The 19,358-nt window shown below is 66.5% G+C and overlaps 2 protein-coding genes across 3 annotated transcripts; one reads left to right on the forward strand and one right to left on the reverse strand.

Annotated features, from left to right (window-relative positions):
* Positions 1 to 10,050, forward strand: TNK1 (tyrosine kinase non receptor 1). Of its 2 annotated transcripts, XM_039499881.1 has the most exons (13): positions 1 to 266; positions 390 to 463; positions 1,686 to 1,874; positions 2,502 to 2,654; positions 3,173 to 3,441; positions 3,612 to 3,738; positions 4,534 to 4,680; positions 6,162 to 6,256; positions 6,972 to 7,172; positions 7,770 to 7,846; positions 8,656 to 9,008; positions 9,372 to 9,467; positions 9,733 to 10,050. In XM_039499881.1, exons 1-13 carry the CDS (start codon positions 104 to 106, stop codon positions 9,853 to 9,855), a joined length of 2,067 nt encoding a protein of 688 aa, XP_039355815.1. In that variant the 5' UTR covers positions 1 to 103; the 3' UTR covers positions 9,856 to 10,050. The 2 variants fall into 2 exon arrangements, with proteins under 2 accessions (XP_039355815.1, XP_039355816.1); XM_039499882.1 differs by lacking the exon at positions 390 to 463.
* Positions 10,051 to 11,022: 972 nt separating this feature from the next.
* Positions 11,023 to 19,358, reverse strand: PLSCR3 (phospholipid scramblase 3). The gene is made up of 8 exons (XM_039499692.1): positions 19,160 to 19,358; positions 18,723 to 18,950; positions 17,493 to 17,731; positions 17,019 to 17,061; positions 14,906 to 15,126; positions 14,251 to 14,412; positions 13,245 to 13,406; positions 11,023 to 12,360 (listed from the first exon to the last, which is right to left on the reverse strand). The coding sequence occupies exons 1-8, from the start codon at positions 19,356 to 19,358 to the stop codon at positions 12,298 to 12,300; spliced, it is 1,317 nt and encodes a 438-aa protein (XP_039355626.1). The 3' UTR covers positions 11,023 to 12,297.

Consider the following 19,358-nt stretch of genomic DNA (forward strand, 5'->3'; position numbering starts at 1 on the left):
GGGACGGTCGCGTCCTGGGTGTCTCCGGATTTCCCGGCGCCTCGATCTCGGCGCCGGGGCTTCTCCGTCTCACCCGGCCGGGGGCCCCCCCCGCCCCCCCACCATGGCCCCGGACGACGGCACCGACTGGCTCCTGGCCCTGCTCACCGAAATCCAGCTGGAGCAGTTTTACCTCAAGATCCGGGACGAGTTACATGTCACCCGCCTGGGCCACTTCGACTACGTCAAACCCGCCGACCTCGACCACATTGGCATGGGGCGCCCCGGTGGGTGTCGGGGGCTGCGGGTCGGGAGTGAGGGGCACCGGCAGAGCTGGGGGGGCTGCGGGTCGGGAGTGAGGGGCACCGGCAGAGCTCCCCCTTTCTAACCACCAGCCCCCCCCAATTCAGGTCAGCGGCGGCTGGAAGACGCCATCAAACGCAGGAAGCAGCAGGGGCCGCGCCCCAAGTCCTGGGTTTATAAGGTTTGGCTTCACCCCCTCCCCCATTGCCACAGGAACCCTGGTGTCCGGGGGTGGAAAAAACAGAGCCCCCCCTTCCCCCTCCCCCCCATGCCAGCCAGGTGTGCGTGGGGTGTAGGGCTGGGCACCGGGACTCCTGGGCTCTCTCCCCGGCTCTGGGAGGGGAGTGGGGGCTGGTGGTTGGAGCAGGGGGGGCTGGGAGCCAGGACTCCTGGGTTCTCTCCCCAGCTCTGGGAGGGGAGTGGGGGCTGGTGGGTTAGAGCAGGAGGGGCTGGGAGCCAGGACTCCTGGGTTCTCTCCCCGGCTCTGGGAGGAGTGGGGCTGGGGGTTAGAGCAGGGGGCTGGGAGCCAGGACTCCTGGGTTCTCTCCCCGGCTCTGGGAGGAGTGGGGCTGGGGGTTAGAGCAGGGGCTGGGAGCCAGGACTCCTGGGTTCTCTCCTGGCTCTGGGAGGAGTGGGGCTGGTGGGTCAGAGCAGGGGGCTGGGAGCCAGGACTCCGGGGTTCTCTCCGTGGCTCTGGGAGGGGAGTGGGGGCTGGTGGGTCAGAGCAGGGGCTGGGAGCCAGGATTCCTGGGTTCTCTCCTGGCTCTGGGAGGAGTGGGGGCTGGGGGTTAGAGCAGGGGCTGGGAACCAGGACTCCTGGGTTCTCTCCCGGCTCTGGGAGGAGTGGGGCTGGTGGTTGGAGCAGGGGCTGGGAGCCAGGACTCCTGGGTTCTCTCCTGGCTCTGGGAGGAGTGGGGCTGGTGGGTCAGAGCAGGGGCTGGGAGCCAGGATTCCTGGGTTCTCTCCCTGGCTCTGGGAGGGGAGTGGGGGCTGGTGGGTCAGAGCAGAGGGGCCGGGAGCCAGGACTCCTGGGTTCTCTCCCCGGCTCTGGGAGGGGAGTGGGGGCGGGTGGGTTAGAGCAGGGGGGGCTGGGAGCCAGGACTCCTGGGTTCTCTCCCTGGCTCTGGGAGGGGAGCGGGGGCGGGTGGATTAGAGCAGGCGGGGCTGGGAGCCAGGACTCCGGGGTTCTCTCCTCGGTGCTGGGAGGGGAGTGGGGCCTGGTGGTTAGAGCAGGGGGGGCGGGGGCTGGGAGCCCGGACTCCTGGGTTCTCTCCTCGACGCTGGGAGGGAAGTGAGGGCTGGTGGTTAGAGCAGGGGGGGGCGGGGGCTGGGAGCCCGGACTCCTGGGTTCACTGGCGATCAGGTAGTGTGCATGTCTGTCTCTCTCTCTTTCTCTCTGTCAGATGATTGGTGGCCCGAGGACCCAGGAGCCGGGGGAGGGGCCCTCCCAGCCCCCGCCTCCCCGCCCGGACTCAGACACCCCCCTGAAATGTCTGATCAGCGAGTGGGACCTGCGCCTGCGGGAGCGGCTGGGCGACGGCTGCTTCGGGGTGGTGCACCGGGGGGAGTGGACCCCGCCCGGCGGGGGCACCGTGAGTCGTCCGGGGCAGGGGGGAGGAGCTGTCCGGGGCCTTTGGGGGGGGAGGGTCCGGCATCTCCCAAGAATGGCCAGGGAATCTCACACCGTTTGGGAAGAGACCCGGGGCCGAGCTCGGAAAATCGCGAGAGCCGCGCCGGCGATCACGTGATCGTCTGAACCCCGGGATTTCAAAGCCACCCGCTCCCCTGTCGACGAGCCGCCTGGGGTGGGAAGGGCCGTGGGGCGACGTCTGGCTGCAGATTGTCCTCCCCCAGCAACGCCGGGGCCTCGCCCTGTTAGCCAGGGGCCCGGAGGGGCTCCCGGGGCCCGGAGCGACCCCCGGTGGGGGGCAAAGCAGAGAGGGGAGTTGGAAAGGGGGAGCCCAGCTGGAAGGAGCATGGAGAGGGACGGATGCGGGAACGGAGGATAGAGGGATGTGGGGCTGGAGGGAGGGAAAACAGAGGGGTCGGGGGACACTGTGGGCCAGAGGGGGAGAAGGGAGGGGGTGTGGGGCTGGACCCACCTGTTACCCCCTCTCCCTTCTCTTCTGGCTGCTTCTTCCCTTTCTCCTCCTCCCTCCATCCCTCTGCCCCCCCGACGCCTCCCCCCAGGATCTGACCCCCCCCGACCTCCCCCCCAGATCTCCGTGGCGGTGAAATCCCTCCGCTCCGACGTCAGCACCGACCCCCTCGCGCTGGTCGATTTCCTCAACGAGGTGAATGCCATGAGCGGCCTGGAGCACCCCCACCTCCTGCGGCTCCACGGCGTCGTGCTCAGCCAGCCCCTCAAGATGGTGAGCGGGGCCCGGACGCCTGGGTTCTCTCCCCCGCTCCGGGAGGGGAGTGGGGGCCGGTGGGTCAGAGCAGGGAGGGCTGGGAGCTAGGACTCCTGGGTTCTCTCCCCCCCTCATGGGAGAGGAGTGGGGGCCGGTGGGTCAGAGCAGGGGGGGCTGAGAGCCAGGACTCCTGGGTTCTCTCCCCAGCTCTGGGAGGGGAGTGGGGTCTGGTGGGTCGGAGCAGGGGGGGCTGGGAGCCAGGACTCCTGGGTTCTCTCCCCGGCTCTGGGAGGGGAGTGGGGTCTGGTGGGTCGGAGCAGGGGGGGCTGGGAGCCAGGACTCCTGGGTTCTCTCCCTGGCTCTGGGAGGGGAGTGGGGGCTGGTGGGTCGGAGCAGCGGGGGCTGGGAGCCAGGACTCCTGGGTTCTCTCCCCAGCTCTTGGAGGGGACTGGGGGCTGGTGAGTTAGAGCAGGGGTGGCTGGGAGCCAGGACTCCTGGGTTCTCTCCCCCGCTCGTCACCGGGACGCTCTGGGCAGGTGACGGAGCTGGCCCCGCTCGGCTCGCTGTACGACCAGCTGCGCCCGCCCTACCCCCTGCACCGGCTCTGGCTCTACGCGGTGCAGGTGGCCCAGGGGATGACGTACCTGGAGTCGAAGCTCTTCATCCACCGGGACCTGGCCGCCCGCAACGTCCTGCTGGCCTCGGAGGAGCACGCCAAGATCGGCGACTTCGGCCTCATGCGGGCGCTCTCCAGCAAGGGGGACCGGTACATCATGGGCGCGCACCGCAAAATCCCCTTCGCCTGGTGAGACGCCTCCACCCGCCCCCAGGGGGCGCCAGGGGGCGCTGTGGGGCAGGGGGTGGGGTGGGGGGCTCAGCAGGGGGCGCTCTCCCCTGTGGGGCTGGCACTAGGGGGCGCTGTGGGGCAGGTTTCTCTCTCTCTCTCTCTCTGACGTGTCCTCTCCTGCCTCCCAGGTGCGCCCCCGAGAGCCTGCGCTCCGGCGTCTTCTCCCACGCGTCCGACGTCTGGATGTTCGGGGTCACCCTCTGGGAGATGTTCTCCTACTGCGAGGAGCCCTGGATGGGGTGCTCGGGGCGCCAGGTGAGCCTGGGCAGCTGGGGTTGGAGGAGAACCCAGGCGTCCTGGCTCCCAGCCCCCCCTGCTCTAACCCAGCAGCCCCCACTCCCCTCCCAGAGCCGGGGAGAGAACCCAGGAGTCCTGGCTCCCAGCCCTCCCTGCTCTAACCCACTAGCCCCCACTCCCCTCCCAGAGCCGGGGAGAGAACCCAGCAGTCCTGGCTCCCAGCCCTCCCTGCTCTAACCCACCAGCCCGGTCTCCCCTCCCAGAGCCGGGGAGAGAACCCAGGAGTCCTGGCTCCCAGCCCCTGCTCTGACCCACCAGCCCCACTCCTCCCAGAGCCGGGAGAGAACCCAGGAGTCCTGGCCCCAGCCCCTGCTCTGACCCACCAGCCCCCACCTCCCAGCACCGGGGCGAGAACCCAGGAGTCCTGGCTCCCAGCCCCCCCGGCTCTGACCCACCAGCCCCACTCCTCCCAGAGCCGGGAGAGAACCCAGGAGTCCTGGCCCCCAGCCCCTGCTCTGACCCACCAGCCCCACTCCTCCCAGCACCGGGGCGAGAACCCAGGAGTCCTGGCTCCCAGCCCCCCCTGCTCTAACCCACCAGCCCCCACTCCCCTCCCAGCACCGGGGCTAGAACCCGGAGTCCTGGCTCCCAGCCCCCCCACATCCCCCTGTGCTATGGGTCTGACTTTGAGCTCCCTCTAGTGGTTGCGGTTGGTAGTGCAGCCCGGGGGGGCTGCGATTCTGTAACCCTCCAGAAGGGGGCGACGAGGTGCTGGAGGTTCAAGGTGCCCCCCCCCCGGTCTGCCCCCCCCAGATCATGCTGAAGGTGGAGCGGGAGGGGGCGCGGCTGGGGTGCCCCGAGGACTGTCCCCGCGGCCTGTACGGGCTGCAGCGGCGCTGCTGGGCCCACAACCCCGAGGAGAGACCCCACTTCCGGGACATCATCGGCCTGCTGCACGAGGTGAGAGACCCCGGGGGGGGGCCTGCTGGGGTCCCCTGCCCCATGGCCAGCCCCCCTGCCCTGCTCCCCATGGCAACCCCTCCTGGGATCCCCTGCCCCACAGCCAGCCAAGCCCCCGGACCTGCTCCCCACAGTGCCCCCTGCTGGGATCCCCCTGCCCCACAGCCACCAGCCCCTGACCTGCTCCCCACAGTGCCCCTGCTGGGATCCCCTGCCCCACAGCCAGCCAAGCCCCCTGCCCTGCTCCCCATGGCGCCCCCTGCTGGGATCCCCCTGCCCCACGGCCAGGCCCCTGCTCTGCTCCCCACAGCGCCCCCTGCTGGGATCCCCCTGCCCCACAGCCAGCCAGCCCCCCTGACCTGCTCCCCACAGTGCCCCCTGCTGGGATCCCCCTGCCCCACGGCCAGGCCCCTGCTCTGCTCCCCACCGCGCCCCCTGCTGGGATCCCCTAACCCATAGCCAGCCAGCCCCTGACCTGCTCCCCACAGTGCCCCTGGTGATCCCCTGCCCCACCGCCAGCCAGCCCCCCTGACCTGCTTCCCACAGTGCCCCCTGCTGGGATCCCCCTGCCCCACAGCCAGCCAAGCCCCCTGCCCTGCTCCCCATGGCGCCCTGCTGGGATCCCCTTCCCCACAGCCAGCCAGCCCCTGACCTGCTCCCCACAGCGCCCCTGCTGGGATCCCCTGCCCCACAGCCAGCCAAGCCCCTGCCCCGCTCCCACGGCGCCTCCTGAGATCCCCTGCCCCACAGCCAGCCAGCCCCTGACCTGCTCCCCACAGTGCCCCTGCTGGGATCCCCTGCCCCACAGCCAGCCAAGCCCCTGCCCTGCTCCCCATGGCGCCCCTCCTGGGATCCCCTGCCCCACAGCCAGCCAGCCCCTGCCCCGCTCCCGCAGCGCCCCTGCTGGGATCCCCCTGCCCCACAGCCAGCCACGCCCCCCCCTGCCCTGCTCCCCACAGCGCCCCCTGCTGGAATCCCCCTGCCCCACAGCCAGCCAGCCCCCCTGACCTGCTCCCCACAGTGCCCCCTGCTGGGATCCCCCTGCCCCATGGCCAGCCCCCCTGCCCTGCTCCCCATGGCAACCCCTCCTGGGATCCCCTGCCCCACAGCCAGCCAGCCCCCCCCTGCCCTGCTCCCCATGGCACTCCCTGCTGAGATCCCCCTGCCCCACAGCCAGCCAGCCCCTGCCCCGCTCCCCACAGCGCCCCTGCTGGGATCCCCTGCCCCACAGCCAGCCAAGCCCCTGCCCCGCTCCCCACGGTGCCCCTGCTGGGATCCCCCTGCCCCACAGCCAGCCAGCCCCCCTGCCCTGCTCCCCACAGCGCCCCCTGCTGGGATCCTCCTTCCCCACAGCCAGCCAGCCCCCCTGCCCTGCTCCCCACAGCGCCCCCTGCTGGGAGAGGTCTAGGCTGGAGGATCTGGGAGACGCCCCCCCCCACAAGCCCTACGAGTGGGATTAACCCTTTCCCTTCTGCCCTCAGCTCCGTCCCCGGGAGGTGAGAGCCACTCAGGACTTGAATGAACCGGGGTGGCTGAGATTAGAAACCAACGATCTCATCACGGTGATTGAGGGCAGGTGAGCCCGGACGCCTGGGTTCTCTCCCCAGCTCTGGGAGGGGAGTGGGGGCTGGTGGGTCAGAGCAGGGGGGGCTGGGAGCCAGGACTCCTGGGTTCTCTCCCGGCTCTGGGAGGGGAGTGGGGGCTGGTGGGTTAGAGCAGGGGGGCTGGGAGCCAGGACTCCTGGGTTCTCTCCCCGGCTCTGGGAGGGGAGTGGGGGCTGGTGGGTCAGAGCAGGGGGGGCTGGGAGCCAGGACTCCTGGGTTCTCTCCCCGGCTCTGGGAGGGGAGTGGGGGCTGGTGGGTTAGAGCAGGAGGGGCTGGGAGCCAGGACTCCTGGGTTCTCCCAGCCCTGGGAGGGGAGTGAGGGCTGGTGGGTTAGAGCAGGGGGGACTGGGAGCCAGGACTCCTGGGTTCTCTCGCTGGCTCTGGGAGGGGGCTGGTGGTTAGAGCAGGAGGGGCTGAGAGCCAGGACTCCTGGGTTCTCTCCCTGGCTCTGGGAGGGGAGCGGGGGCTGGTGGTTAGAGCAGGGTGGGCTGGGAGCCAGGACTCCTGGGTTCTCTCCCTGGCTCTGGGAGGGGAGCGGGGGCTGGTGGGTCAGAGCAGGGCGGGCTGGGAGCCAGGACTCCTGGGTTCTCTCCCTGGCTCTGGGAGGGGAGCGGGGGCTGGTGGGTTAGAGCGGGGGGGGCTGGGAGCCAGGACTCCTGGGTTCACACCACTTCCTGCCCTGTGCAGCCCTGAGTCCTCGACCTGGCGGGGCCAGAACCGGCGGACTCTGCGGGTCGGGATCTTCCCGGCCTCGGTGGTGAGCCTGGAGGAATCGCCCACTGCTGGGGTGCCCCGGATCAGCCTCCCCGTCCCCAACAGCTTCCAGCACGTGGGGCACGGCGACCCCGACCCCGGCCGCGGCTGGGGCGCCCCTGACTGCATAGAGGAGTGAGTGGAGGGGAGGGGGGCGTGGCTGTGTAGCAGGGGGCGTGGCTGTGTAGTAGGGGGCGTGGCTTAAGGAGGAGGCATGGCAAGTTGCTGAGGGGAAGGGGATGTGCTGCTGGGGGGAGGGGAGATAGCGGTGGGGAGGGGTGTGGCTCGGGAGGGCGTGTCTGATGGGAAGGGGCGTGGTTATGGAAGGAAGGGGGCGTGGCTGTGTGGTGGGCGGGGTGGGGATGCTGGTGGGGGCTGAGGGGGCGAGTTGGATGGGAAGGGGCGGGGCTATGGTAGGAAGGGGGTGTGTCTCTGAGGGAGGGGGCGTGGCTCTGGAGGAGGGGTGTGGCCATGCAGGTGGGGCAGGGAGGGGGCGTGGCTGTGTGATGAGCAAGGGCGTGGCTTGTTCTAAAGGGGGCGGGGCCTCTGCCTTGCCCCCCTCGCAGCTCTTCCATCTCCCCCCAGGGACAACCCCTAAGTGTGGGGTGGGTTGTGACCTGGGGCAGGGACTCCAAAGTGCCCCCCCCGGACGGGATCCAGGAATTAGCCCCCAAGGGCCCATGTAACTCACCCTCCCTCTCTCCCCCCCCGCCCCATCTGCCCCCCTCCCAGGCCGAAGGAGAAGCCCCGGGACCGTAAAGAACCTGGCGGGATCAAACCGGGGGGGCTGCAGCTTCTCCGGCTGACGCGTGAGTATCCGGCCAGCCCAGAGGGGGCGCTGGGGGGGGGGCAAGGTGGGGCACGGCCCTGCCACTGCCACGTGGGCTGGAAGGGATTGGGGAGAGAACCCAGGAGTCCTGGTTCCCGGGCCCTCCCCCGCTCGAACCCACCAGCCCCCACTCCCCTCCCAGAGCCGGGGAGAGAACCCAGGAGTCCTGGTTCCCGGGCCCTCCCCCACTCGAACCCACCAGCCCCCACTCCCCACCCAGAGCCGGGGAGAGAACCCAGGAGTCCTGGCTCCCAGCACCCCCTGCTCTAACCCACCAGCTGCTGCTTCTCTCCCACAGCTGGGGAGAGAACCCAGGTGTCCTGGCTCCCAGCCCCCACCCGCCCCCCCACCCCGCCCCGAGCCGGGGAGAGAGCCCAGGAGTCCTGGCTCCCCGCCCCTGCTCTAACCCACCAACCCCACTCCTCCCAGAGCTAGGGAGAGAACCCAGGAGTCCTGGCTCCCAACCTCCCCCTCCAACCCACCAGGCCCCACTCCCCGCCCCGAGCCGGGGAGAGAACCCAGGAGTCCTGGCTCCCAGCCGCCCCCGGCTCCCACCCACCAGCCCCACTCCTCCCAGAGCCGGGGAGAGAACCCTGGAGTCCTGGCTCCCAGCCGCCCCCTGCTCCAACCCACCAGCCCCCACTCCCCTCCCAGAGCCGGGGAGAGAACCCAGGAGTCCTGGCTCCCAGCCCCCCCTGCTCTGACCCACCACCCCCACTCCCCTCCCAGAGCCGGGGGAGAGAACCCAGGCGTCCAGCTGTGCCTCAGTTTCCCTTTCCCCCTTCCTAGGTCTGTCTAAGAGTCTGGACTCCGTGGCGGATTTCAGCGTCCTTCGGACGACCCCCAGGCGTCCGGGTGACGATCTTGCCTTCCTGCCTCATCGCCTCAGCAACCCACCGTCCCGCCCGCCGAGGGAAATGGGGCTCCGGCCTCTGGAGACGCCCCCAAAGTCCCGGCCTGCCCCTCGGCCCTGCCAACCCCGCAGGATAGATGCTCCCCTCCAGCAACCTGGGGCCAGGGACAGGAGGGAGGCAGGGGGGCCCAGGGCCCCTGGGGGGGCCCACAGGGCTGCAGTGGGGGTCATGGGGCCCCCATGTGGGGGGCAGAAAGGCAACAGCGATGTGGAGCGGAAAATCAAAGAGGTGAGTGATTGAGGGAAGAACCCAGGCGTCCTGGCTCCCAGCCCTCCCCTCTGCTCTAACCACCAGGCCCCACTCCCCTCCCGGAGCCGGGGAGAGAACCCAGGAGTCCTGGCTCCCAGTTCCTCTGCTCTGACCCACCAGCCCCCACTCCCCTCCCAGAGCCGGGGAGAGAACCCAGGAGTCCTGGCTCCCAGCCCCCCCTGCTCTGACCCACCAGCCCCCACTCCCCTCCCAGAGCCGGGGAGAGAACCCAGGAGTCCTGACACACCATCCCTCTGCCCGGCATTGTGGGGGGCTGTGGGGGCGGAGCTGGGGTCCCTCCCGGGCAGGGTCTCAGCCTCTCGTCTGCTCGTCCCGCCGCAGGTGGAGGAGAAGGTCCACGGGGTGACGGTGGAGGAGTGTCACGAGGCCCTGAGGCTGCACGGCTGGGACACCCAGAAAGCCATCGAGACGCTGAAGGTGGGAGTCAGAACCCCCCTCCCTGCCCTGGGGCCGGGGGGGAGCCGGCGCCCCCCAGAGGGGACAGGCCCCTGCCCCCTTCCCCGCCCCCCTGAGCCAGCCAGTCCCCGCCCTGGGGCCGGGGGGGAGCCAGCGCCCCCTAGAGGGGACAGGCCCCTGCCCCATTCCCCGCCCCCCTGAGCCAGCCAGTCCCCGCCCTGGGGCCGGGTGGGAGCCGGCGCCCCCTAGAGGGGACAGGCCCCTGAGATGCCCGTTTCCCCGGCAGGTTGACCAGCTGTTCCACATCAGCCCGCACTCCCGCGTCGAGTGCCGGCGCATCCTGGAGAAGCATCGCTGGAACCTGGCCATGGCCTCCCGCTACGTCCTGAGCCGTGGCCTCCGGGCCTGAAGGGGGCGACGTTCCCCCCACCCCCCCAGCAGGGCCCAGAGACGGCCTCGGCTTCCCGCCTCCGCCTAGCCTCGACCGTTCGGCCTCCCAGAGCCGGGGAGAGAACCCAGGAGTCCTGGCTCCCAGCTCCCCTGCTCTAACCACCAGCCCCCACTCCCCTCCCAGAGCCGGGGAGAGAACCCAGGAGTCCTGGCTCCCAGCTCCCCTGCTCTAACCACCAGCCTCCACTCCCCTCCCAGAGCCGGGGAGAGAACCCAGGAATCCTGGCTCCCGCCCCCCCCTGCTCTAACCCACCAGCCCCCACTCCCCTCCCAGAGCTGGGGAGAGAACCCAGGAGTCCTGCAGCTGGTTGTGCCTTCATTGTGTGTCTGTAGCCTGTCTGTGTGCACGTTTAGGGAGACGTCTGAGGAGGTGTGTGTTGTTGTGTATGAGAGTGGGTGTGGCTGTGTGCATCATCTGTTTTTTGCGTGTTCCCACCTATGTGGTTGTGTCCCCTGTGTCTGGGTGCGGAGTTTGTTCCGTTGTGTGCACATTTTGGGGAGGGGTGGGGAAGAGGCATGATTGTGCGTGTGGGGTGTGGGTGTGTGCGCACAGGCTTGTGCGTCCATCACGTGTGACCGTGCGTCCGCCCCCTTCCCGGGGTTTGGGATTTTTCACAAGGCTTGTGCATGGATCGGGTGTGTGCAAAGCTGTGTGCGTGCACGGTGGTGTGCGACTTGCACATGAAGGTGTGTGTAGGGGGGGTGGATTGTGGCTGCGATCCGGGCCCTGTGTCTACCTACTGTACAGTCGTTACGGGTGTTGTATATATCGTGCAAAGCAATAAAGGTGACCTAGACCAGCGTCCCAGGTCGCGTGGTTGGGGCCCTCCTCCCTGAGCCCCCCCAAAGGAGACTCCCCGTGACCTCTTCACCCCACCTGGAATGGGCCTTCACTCTCCCTGCAGTGGGGCAGGACACGATGGGTGGGACAGGAGAAGGTGTTGGGGAAGGAGCTGGGGGTACTGGAGTGGTGGGCATGGAGTTGAGGGGAGCAGAGGGAACTGGATTTCAGAGGAGACTGATGGGTGGGGGGAAGGATATGTGGGGCAGAGAGGAAGAGGAGAGAGAGAGCACAAGGAAGGGGCTCGCGGACGAGTAGCCGGGACATAGGACGCGTGGACAGCCGGCGTCTTAACCTTTTATTGTTTTCGGTTCCCCGTGGAGGAACACCCAGCAAAACCATCCGTCGCGACATGAGGTCCAATCCCCTCCTCTCCTGCCTGGGGGGTGGGGGGAGTTTCCCCTTCCTCTCACCTTCCCTCCAGTCTCCTCCCCCCACGAAAGAAAGACACAGTAGAGTGGCCCAAGATTGTCTTCTCTCACCTTGGCCAATATGTCTCCATCTGGGGTTGGCTTGACTCCATCTTGGTCAACGTGCCTCCACGATTGGCATGACTATCTTAGCCAACGGTCCTCCTCCTTGAGTTGGCTTCAATCCATCTTGGCCAATAGCCCTCCATCTTGGGTTGGTTTCCATCCATCATGGCCAACGGCCCTCCATCTCGGGTTGGCTTCCATCCATCATGGCCAATGGTCCTCCATCTCGGGTTGGCTTCCATCCATCGTGGCCAACGGCCCTCCATCTCGGGTTGGCTTCCATCCATCGTGGCCAATGGCCCTCCAGCTTGGGTTGGCTTCCATCCATCATGGCCCACATGACTCCACCGTGGGTTGGCATGACTTCACGCTGGCCACAGCTCCTCCGTGGGTCAAGCCACGCCTACCATTCCTCCACCGTGGCTAGATGTCCCTCCATCAGCATCAGGAATTCAGGGGAACCGGGGTGGGGTGGGGGGGAACCCTATTAAAAAGCACCATGTTGCTCCCCCCACAAAGCCCCCTTTAAGGTTCAGCGCAAGACACTTTTGTTATAAGCGATAAATACACAAAATACAGAAATGAGAAATATCAGTAGGCAGAGATTTGGCTTCGGGATGTTGCCACCACCGGCTCGGTGTTGAAGGGACGCCCCCCCCCGCCTCAGCCAACAGGGAGGGGCTCCCAGCATGGTGGGGGGCAGGAGATATGAAGACCCCAGGAATCTGGCGGCCAATGGAGGCCAGAGTTTCCTGTCTGGGTGAAGGTCCTAAAGATGCCTTGGTGGGAGAAGACCCAGGGCTTGATGTTTTTCAGATACAACCAATGATGTGCACACAACACTGTCCACCGAGCCCCACGGCACGGGATGCATCCACACCCGCAGGCCTCCTTGCCACCTCTGCAAACAGTCTCAGTGCCCTGACACCCACGCCAGCCCTGACGGCCATAAACACGCTGTCCTATTCATAAAGACCCCTCGTTGGTGTCAGAGATGGGATGGGAGGGCCCCTGTTGGTGTCAGCGGTGGGATGGGGGTCCCCGTAAGTGGCAGCGTGTGGGAGGTGCGGGGGTCCGGACGCCTCTAGCTGCTCAGCACCGTGCTCCTCTGGCTGGTGGTGCCTGATTTCTCGAAGAACATGTAATCCTGGGGAGGGGAGAGAAACGGACACAGGGTCTAGTGCTTTTCAAATCGGCAGATCTCCAATCTTGGGGTGGGCTCACCATGGAAAGAAAACGGGTCATGGCCCCTGCACCCTGGAGGCTCCGGCTATGAGAAGAGGAGGTTGGGTGGTGGAACGGCGGAAGAGGGCAGGTGGGGTGGAGGGGGAGGTAGGGCGGGCTGGTGGCATGAAGAAGAGGTTGGCTGGTGGCAGTAATGGGATGAGGGAGGGCATGTGGGTTGGGGTGGAAATGGAGGAGAGGTTGGGCGAGGTGCTTGGTGGCAGAAGTGGGATGGCCATTCATTGGTGGCAACGGTGGGATGAGGATGGCAAAGAGGCACAAAGTGATTGTTGATGCAAGTGGTGGGAAGGAGAAGTTAGGGTGGCCAGTGGCTGGCGGGGGGGGGGGGTGTTGGCACTCACTCATGGCACCAATAGGCTAGGGAGAGGGTGAGTCTCCCGTGGGCTGTAATCCGTTGGCCTATGTTGGTTGTTGTTCGTGTGCGGGTGCTGGATGGGGTTGTTGGCCTGTGAGATGCAGGAGATCAGACAAGATGACCTGGTGGTCCCTTCTGGCCTTAAAATCTATGACTCTCTGGCGGTTTGGGGCGGGGGTGGAAAGGGAAGAAACTGTCTGTATTGGTCGGTGAGCGGGTTGGTTGGTGTCACACATCGGATGAGGGCAGAGGTCAGTTGGTGGCAAAACAGAAGAAGGTGATTTGTTGATGGGAGTGGTGGGATGGGGAGGTTGGGTTGATTGGTGCTAGCGGTGGGATGGCGAGGTTGGGTTGATTGGTGCCAGCGGTGGGATGGGGGGTTGGCGCTTGCTGGGGCCAGTGGTGGGATGGGTGGGGAGGAGGGCACTCACGATGAGGAAGCAGGCCCCCAGCAGCACGGCCTTCATCTTGACGTCCAGGTCCACGGGGAACTGGATGCCGAAGACGTCGGTGTCGGTGAAGACCTCCTTCAGCAGCCCCCCCCACTGCTTACTGATCCGGCCCACACCCCGCGACTCATCGCTCGTCTTCACCTGCGGGGGGGGGGGGAGCACCGAACGTGAGTCAGTCGCTGCCCCACGGGGCCCAGGAGAGACCATTACCCTCCCAACCAATGCCCTTTGTGGCGTGCCCAATGCAGGAAGTCCCGCCCCCCCAGGCAGTGCCTGAACAGGAAGTGCCTCAGATGCCAATCCTCCCTTCCCTCTGCACCCACAGTCCACGCCCTGTTCCCCATACAGGAAGTGCCCCCATAGTTCCTCCCCCGGGTCATGCCAATACAGGAAGTGCCCCAGAACGCCCCCCCCCACCTGACTAAGCCCCAGTGCCCCTAGTCCCCCACCTACCGCCACAGCCCCCCATCTCGGACATCCCCCCACACCCCAACCCAGTCTCCTCCCCACGCCCAAGCACCCCCTCCTCCAACTACCCAATGCTCCCCTCCCACCCCACGATGCAAATTCCCCCCATCCAGCCCCCCAACACCCCTCCGCTGAGACGCCAACCCCCAGCCCAGACACCCCCCATCCTGCCCCCACATGCTCCCCTGCACCGAGACATCAACCCCAGACCCAGACGTCCCCTGTCCTGCCCCACAGATACGCCCCCTCCACTAAGACACCAACCCCAGCCCAGACACCCCCATCCTGCCCCCACATGCTCCCCTGCAAGCCCAGACATCCTGCCCCCAGACCCCCTCCAGGCCCAGATGCCCCCCAGCCTGCCCCCCTCCACTGAGACACCAACCCCAGACCCAGATGCCCCCCGTCCTGCCCCCACATGCCCCCCTCCGGGCCCAGTTGCCCCTCGTCCTGCCTCCCCAGGCGCCCCCGTCCAAAGGGACACCAACCCCCCGCCGCGCCGGGCCCCCCCTGCTACCTCGAAGTTGACGTCCCCCCCGCAGCGAAAGACGCAGCAGGGCCCGAGCACCCGCAGCACCGTCTGCTTCTCGGCGTCCTGGACGGAGAACTTGGGGGTGAAGGGGTGCCAGGTCTGCACCACGTGCCCGATGGTGGTGCCCGGGGGGCACTGCACCTCCAGCTGGGGATGCGGGGGCACGGGGGAGAGACACACATGGGGCAGGGGTTAGAATTGGGGCGGGGAGAGACCCCCGCCCCCCTCCCGCCAAAGCCAACCCCCGGGCATGGGAGTCCTGGAGATTGGGGGGGAGCAGTGGGGTGCCCAGATTTGTAGGGGGGTCATGGAGTACATCCCTCCCTGGGGCGGGGCCCAGGGTGGCGCTGTGGGGGCGGGCGTGGGTCCCCCTGAGCGGTTGGGGGGAGCCCAGGGGCAAAGAGGGGTCAGGGCAGAGGGGGGGCCCCCCAGGAGGGAGTGGGGTACCTGCGGTTGTAGGGGTGGGTCAGGGCCGTGCCTGGGCCCAGGGGGTGGGGGGGAGAGATACGGGAATACCACAGGACTGGGGAGGGATTGGGGCAGCAGGACGCCAGGGTGGTGGGGCACGGGGGGGGGGGCAGTAGGGTTGGGGGCTGGGGAGGAGGGCCGGGGGCCCCCTCCGCGGGCGCCCGCCCCTCACCTCCTGCAGGCAGCAGGGGCACCAGCAGGTGGCGCACTTGAGGGGGCGCAGGAGGCGCAGCACGGGGCGGCCCCCCGGCTCGGCCACGCTCAGCCGGAGGCGCCGCAGGGACCCGCAGCAGTTGCGGGTGCAGCAGTCGCTCTGCTCCTCGGCCTCGAAGAGCCGCCGGCCCAGCCCGTCCCGCAGCTCGTACTTGTTGGCCGTCTCGAAGCCGACGAAGGCTGGGAGGGGAAGAGGGGAGATGGTTACCGCGGGGCAACCGCCCTCGCCAACCGTCATGGCCGCCCTCGTCGCCATCACAACCGTCATGGCCGCCCTCGTCGCCAACCATCATGGCCGCCCTCGTCACCATCACAACCATCATGGCCGCCCTCATCACCATCACAACCATCATGGCCTCCCTCATTGCCAACCGTCATGGCCGCCCTTGTCGCCATCACAACCGTCATGGCCGCCCTCGTCGCCAACCATCATGGCCGCCTTCATCACCATCACAACCATCATGGCCGCCCTCATCACCATCACAACCATCATGGCCTCCCTCGTTGCCAACCGTCATGGCCGCCCTCATCGCCATCACAACCATCATGGCTGCCCTTGTCGCCATCACAACTGTCATGGCCGCCCTCATCGCCAACCATCATGGCCGCCTTCATCACCATCACAACCATCATGGCCTCCCTCGTTGCCAACCGTCATGGCCGCCCTCGTCGCCATCACAACCGTCATGGCTGCCCTCGTCGCCATCACAACTGTCATGGTTACTTTCATCACTGACCGTCATGGCCGCCCTCGTCACCATCACAACCATCATGGCCGCCCTCGTCGCCATCACAACCGTCATGGTTACTCTCATCACTGACCGTCATGGCCACCCTTGTTGCCATCACAACTGTCATGGCCTCCCTCATCACCGACCGTCATGGCCGCCCTCGTTGCCATCACAACCACCATGGCCGCCCTCGTCACCATCACAACTGTCATGGTTACTTTCATCACTGACCGTCATGGCCGCCCTCGTCACCATCACAACCATCATAGCCGCCCTCGTCGCCATCACAACCGTCATTGTTACTCTCATCACTGACCGTCATGGCCACCCTTGTTGCCATCACAACTGTCATGGCCTCCCTCATCGCCAACCGTCATGGCCCCCCTCGTCGCCATCACAGCTTCCCTCCTCACCGACTGTCATGGCCGCTCCCGTCGCTATCGTCAACCATCATGGCCGCCCTCGTCAGGGTCGCCAACCATCACGGCTGCCTCAGTCGCCGTCAACAACTGTCCTAGTTGACTCAGCAACTGATTCTGGCAACAACCAGCCCTGACAACAGCCGTCACGGTTCCCTCGGTCGCTGTCGCCAACGCCAACAGCCCTGGCTACCTCAACACAACCGTCATGGCTGCCTCCTCCTGCCACCTACACCCCCCTCCCCAACCACCCCTCCATCTTCAGTACCCCTGGCGCTCTGTGGGGTTGGGTCTGGAAGCAGGTGTGTGTGTGCACCCGGGTGTGTTGTGTATGGCTGAGGGAGGAGGTTTATCTTTGTAGGGGTATGGTTGTGTGGTAGAGGGGATCCAGCAGTTGCGGTGTAGCTGTTGAGTAGGGTGGTGTGTGTGTTGGCTATGGCTGAGAGGATGCTGGGTGGGTGTAGTTGGTGTGTTGTGTATGGCTGGCACAGTGTGTGTGTGTGTGTGAGAGAGAGAGAGAGAGAGAGAGACGAAGTGTGTATAGTTGGTGTGTGTGTGTCTGTGTGTTTTTGTGTAGCTGGGGTGTTGTGTACGGCTGAGAGGATGGTGTGTGTAGTTGGTGTATTGTGGATGGCTGGCACTGTGTGTGTGTGTGTGTGTGTGTGTGTGAGAGAGAGAGAGGGAGGGTACGGGGTGTGTGTAGTTGGTGTATTGTGTATGGCTCTGTGTGTGTGTGTGTGTGTGTGTAGCGGGTGTGTTGTGTACAGCTGGCATGGTGTGTGTATTGTGTACGGCTGAGAGGATGTTGTGTTGTGTGGAGCTGGGAAGATGTGGGGCAGGGTGGGGTGTGCGGGTGGGTTATGGGGGGGGAGGTTGTGTAGCAGGGGGAGGACGGGGTGGGTGCTGCGCGGCCCTCACTCACCTTCCACCAGCTCCACTTTCTGCTGGATCAGAACCTGGTCGATCTGAAAAGAGCCGGGGTAGGAGAGACTCAGAAACACTCACCCACCCCTGGCTCCCAGCCCCGGGCAGAGAACCCAGGAGTCCTGGCTCCCAGCCCCCCCTGCTCCAACCCACCAGCCCCCGCTCCCCTCCCAGAGCCGGGGAGAGAACCCAGGAGTCCTGGCTCCCAGCGCCCCCCCGCCCCCGGCTCTGACCCACCAGACCCCCTCCATGTGTTTATTTCTCCACTCAGGTTTAATCATTCAGGTTCACTGCCACTAAAATGCAGCCACCTCTGGGGCGGGGCGGCCGGTTACCCAGGGACCCCTCACCCAGTGCTGAGATGCAGCCACCTCTGGGGCGGGGCGGCCGGTTACCCGGGGACCCCTCGCCCGGCGCTGAGATGCAGCCACCTCTGGGGCGGGTTGCGATTACCATTTAGACCCCCACTCACCTGCATTAGATACTCCAGCCCCGGGGGGATGCCGGTGGACACGGGCAGATAGGGCGTGATGGCCGGGTGGGGCTGTTGAGCGGCGGGGTCCCCGTATGCCTGGGGCGGGGACTGGGGCTGGACCAGCGGCCCCGCACCCGGATTGGAGGAGGGGTAGATGTTGAATCCTGGGGTGGGGACTGGGGGGGCGGGGTGGGGACTGGGGTATGGGGCGGAGGGGTAAGTAGCCTGGGGGTAACCTGTAAATGAAAGAGCGGGGGAGACAGGGTTAAAAATCAATTCACCCCCCCCATCAAACTCCCCCCCCCACCCCCAGCTCAGATGTTACTCGTTACCCGGGGACCCCTCGCCCGGCGCTGAGATGCAGCCACCTCTGGGGCGGGGCGGCCGGTTACCCAGGGACCCCTCGCCCGGCGCTGAGATGCGGCCACCTCTGGGGCGGGGCGGCCGGTTACCCAGGGACCCCTCGCCCGGCGCTGAGATGCGCCCACCTCTGGGGCAGGGTGGCCAGTTACCCAGGGACCCCTCGCCTGGCGCTGAGATGCAGCCACCTCTGGGGCGGGGCGGCTAGTTACACTGGGACCCCTCCCCTCGGGGGAGGGGTGAATTCAATTCAGCCTCGATGCATTCTGGGATTTGTAGTTCCTAGGGATTAGGGGGTGGAGGTGACAGAGCAGAGCAGCAAGGCATGCTGGGAAAGTGGAGCAGGATAAAGAGGGGGCTAGCGAGGCGGCGCAGGCCGGCAGCCAATTAAAAAAGAGCTTACTGAGAACCAATTAGGGCCAAGATTAGAGCCAGCCAATCGGGGCTCGGCTAGGCCCTATATAAAGGGGCAGGCAGGCAGCCTCTCCCAGACCTTCGGCGGGGAAGGTCCCTCTCCTGGGTGGGGAGACCCACACCGGGGATAGCGCAGGCTGGGGGGAGCAGACGGGAACCGCGGCTCGGTGCGAAGGGGAAGCCCGGGTCCCCCTGCCCCCTTGCACGAACACCCCGCCAGCGTGCACCAGACAACTGACACGAGGGGTTCGACTTGGGGGTGGGGTTGACAGACGGCTGATAACCCCAGACCCCCGGAACGGGGTGGGACCGGAGCAGTGGGCATGGCCGGAGGGCCGGGTCCTGAAGAGGACGCCGCTGAGCGGGAAGCAACATGGGGTCCAGATAACAAGAAGAAAGGAGTAGCGGATGGACGGGACACCCCCGGCAATGGGCGCCCCGCCAAGGACTGACCAGCGGGAGGCGCTGTGGTGGCGAGTCCCGACACTGTTACAGAGGGGTTGCGAGTGCTTTGCAGGATGGGATTAAAATTCAAAATGATCCAGAGTCCTGGTGTGAAGTTAACTGGATGAAACTCAATAAGGACAAACGCAAAGTCCTCCCTTCGGGAAGGAACAATCCGGTGCGCACACACAAACTGGGAAATGACGGCCCGGGGGGGGGCGTACTGAGGAAAGGGATCTGGGGGTCAGAGGGGATCACAAGCGAAATAGGTGTTAACAGAGTAACCCTATTGCAAAACAAAAAAAATAAAGCGACCGTCCTCCCGGGCTGTATTAGCAGGAGTGTCGCAAGCCCGACACGAGAAGGGATTCTTGCGTCCAGCTCTGGGCGCCGCATTTCAGGAAGGTGGTGGGCGAACTGGAGACAGGCCGGAGAAGAGCGACAACCCGTGAGCGGCGAGGGAAGGTTGGAAAAACTCGGGCGTGTTTCGTATGGAGAAGAGAAGACCGAGACGGGGGACACCAGCACGGTTTTCACGTACATAAAAGGTGGTGAGGAGGAGGGAGGGACATTGTTCTCTTTAACGTCCGAGGACAGGACACGAAGCAGGAGGCGCCGCGGCGGCGAGTGCTCGATCGGCCGCAT

Source organism: Mauremys reevesii, linkage group 14 (assembly GCF_016161935.1).
Source record: "Mauremys reevesii isolate NIE-2019 linkage group 14, ASM1616193v1, whole genome shotgun sequence".
In the NCBI taxonomy this organism is placed as follows: Eukaryota; Metazoa; Chordata; order Testudines; family Geoemydidae; genus Mauremys; species Mauremys reevesii.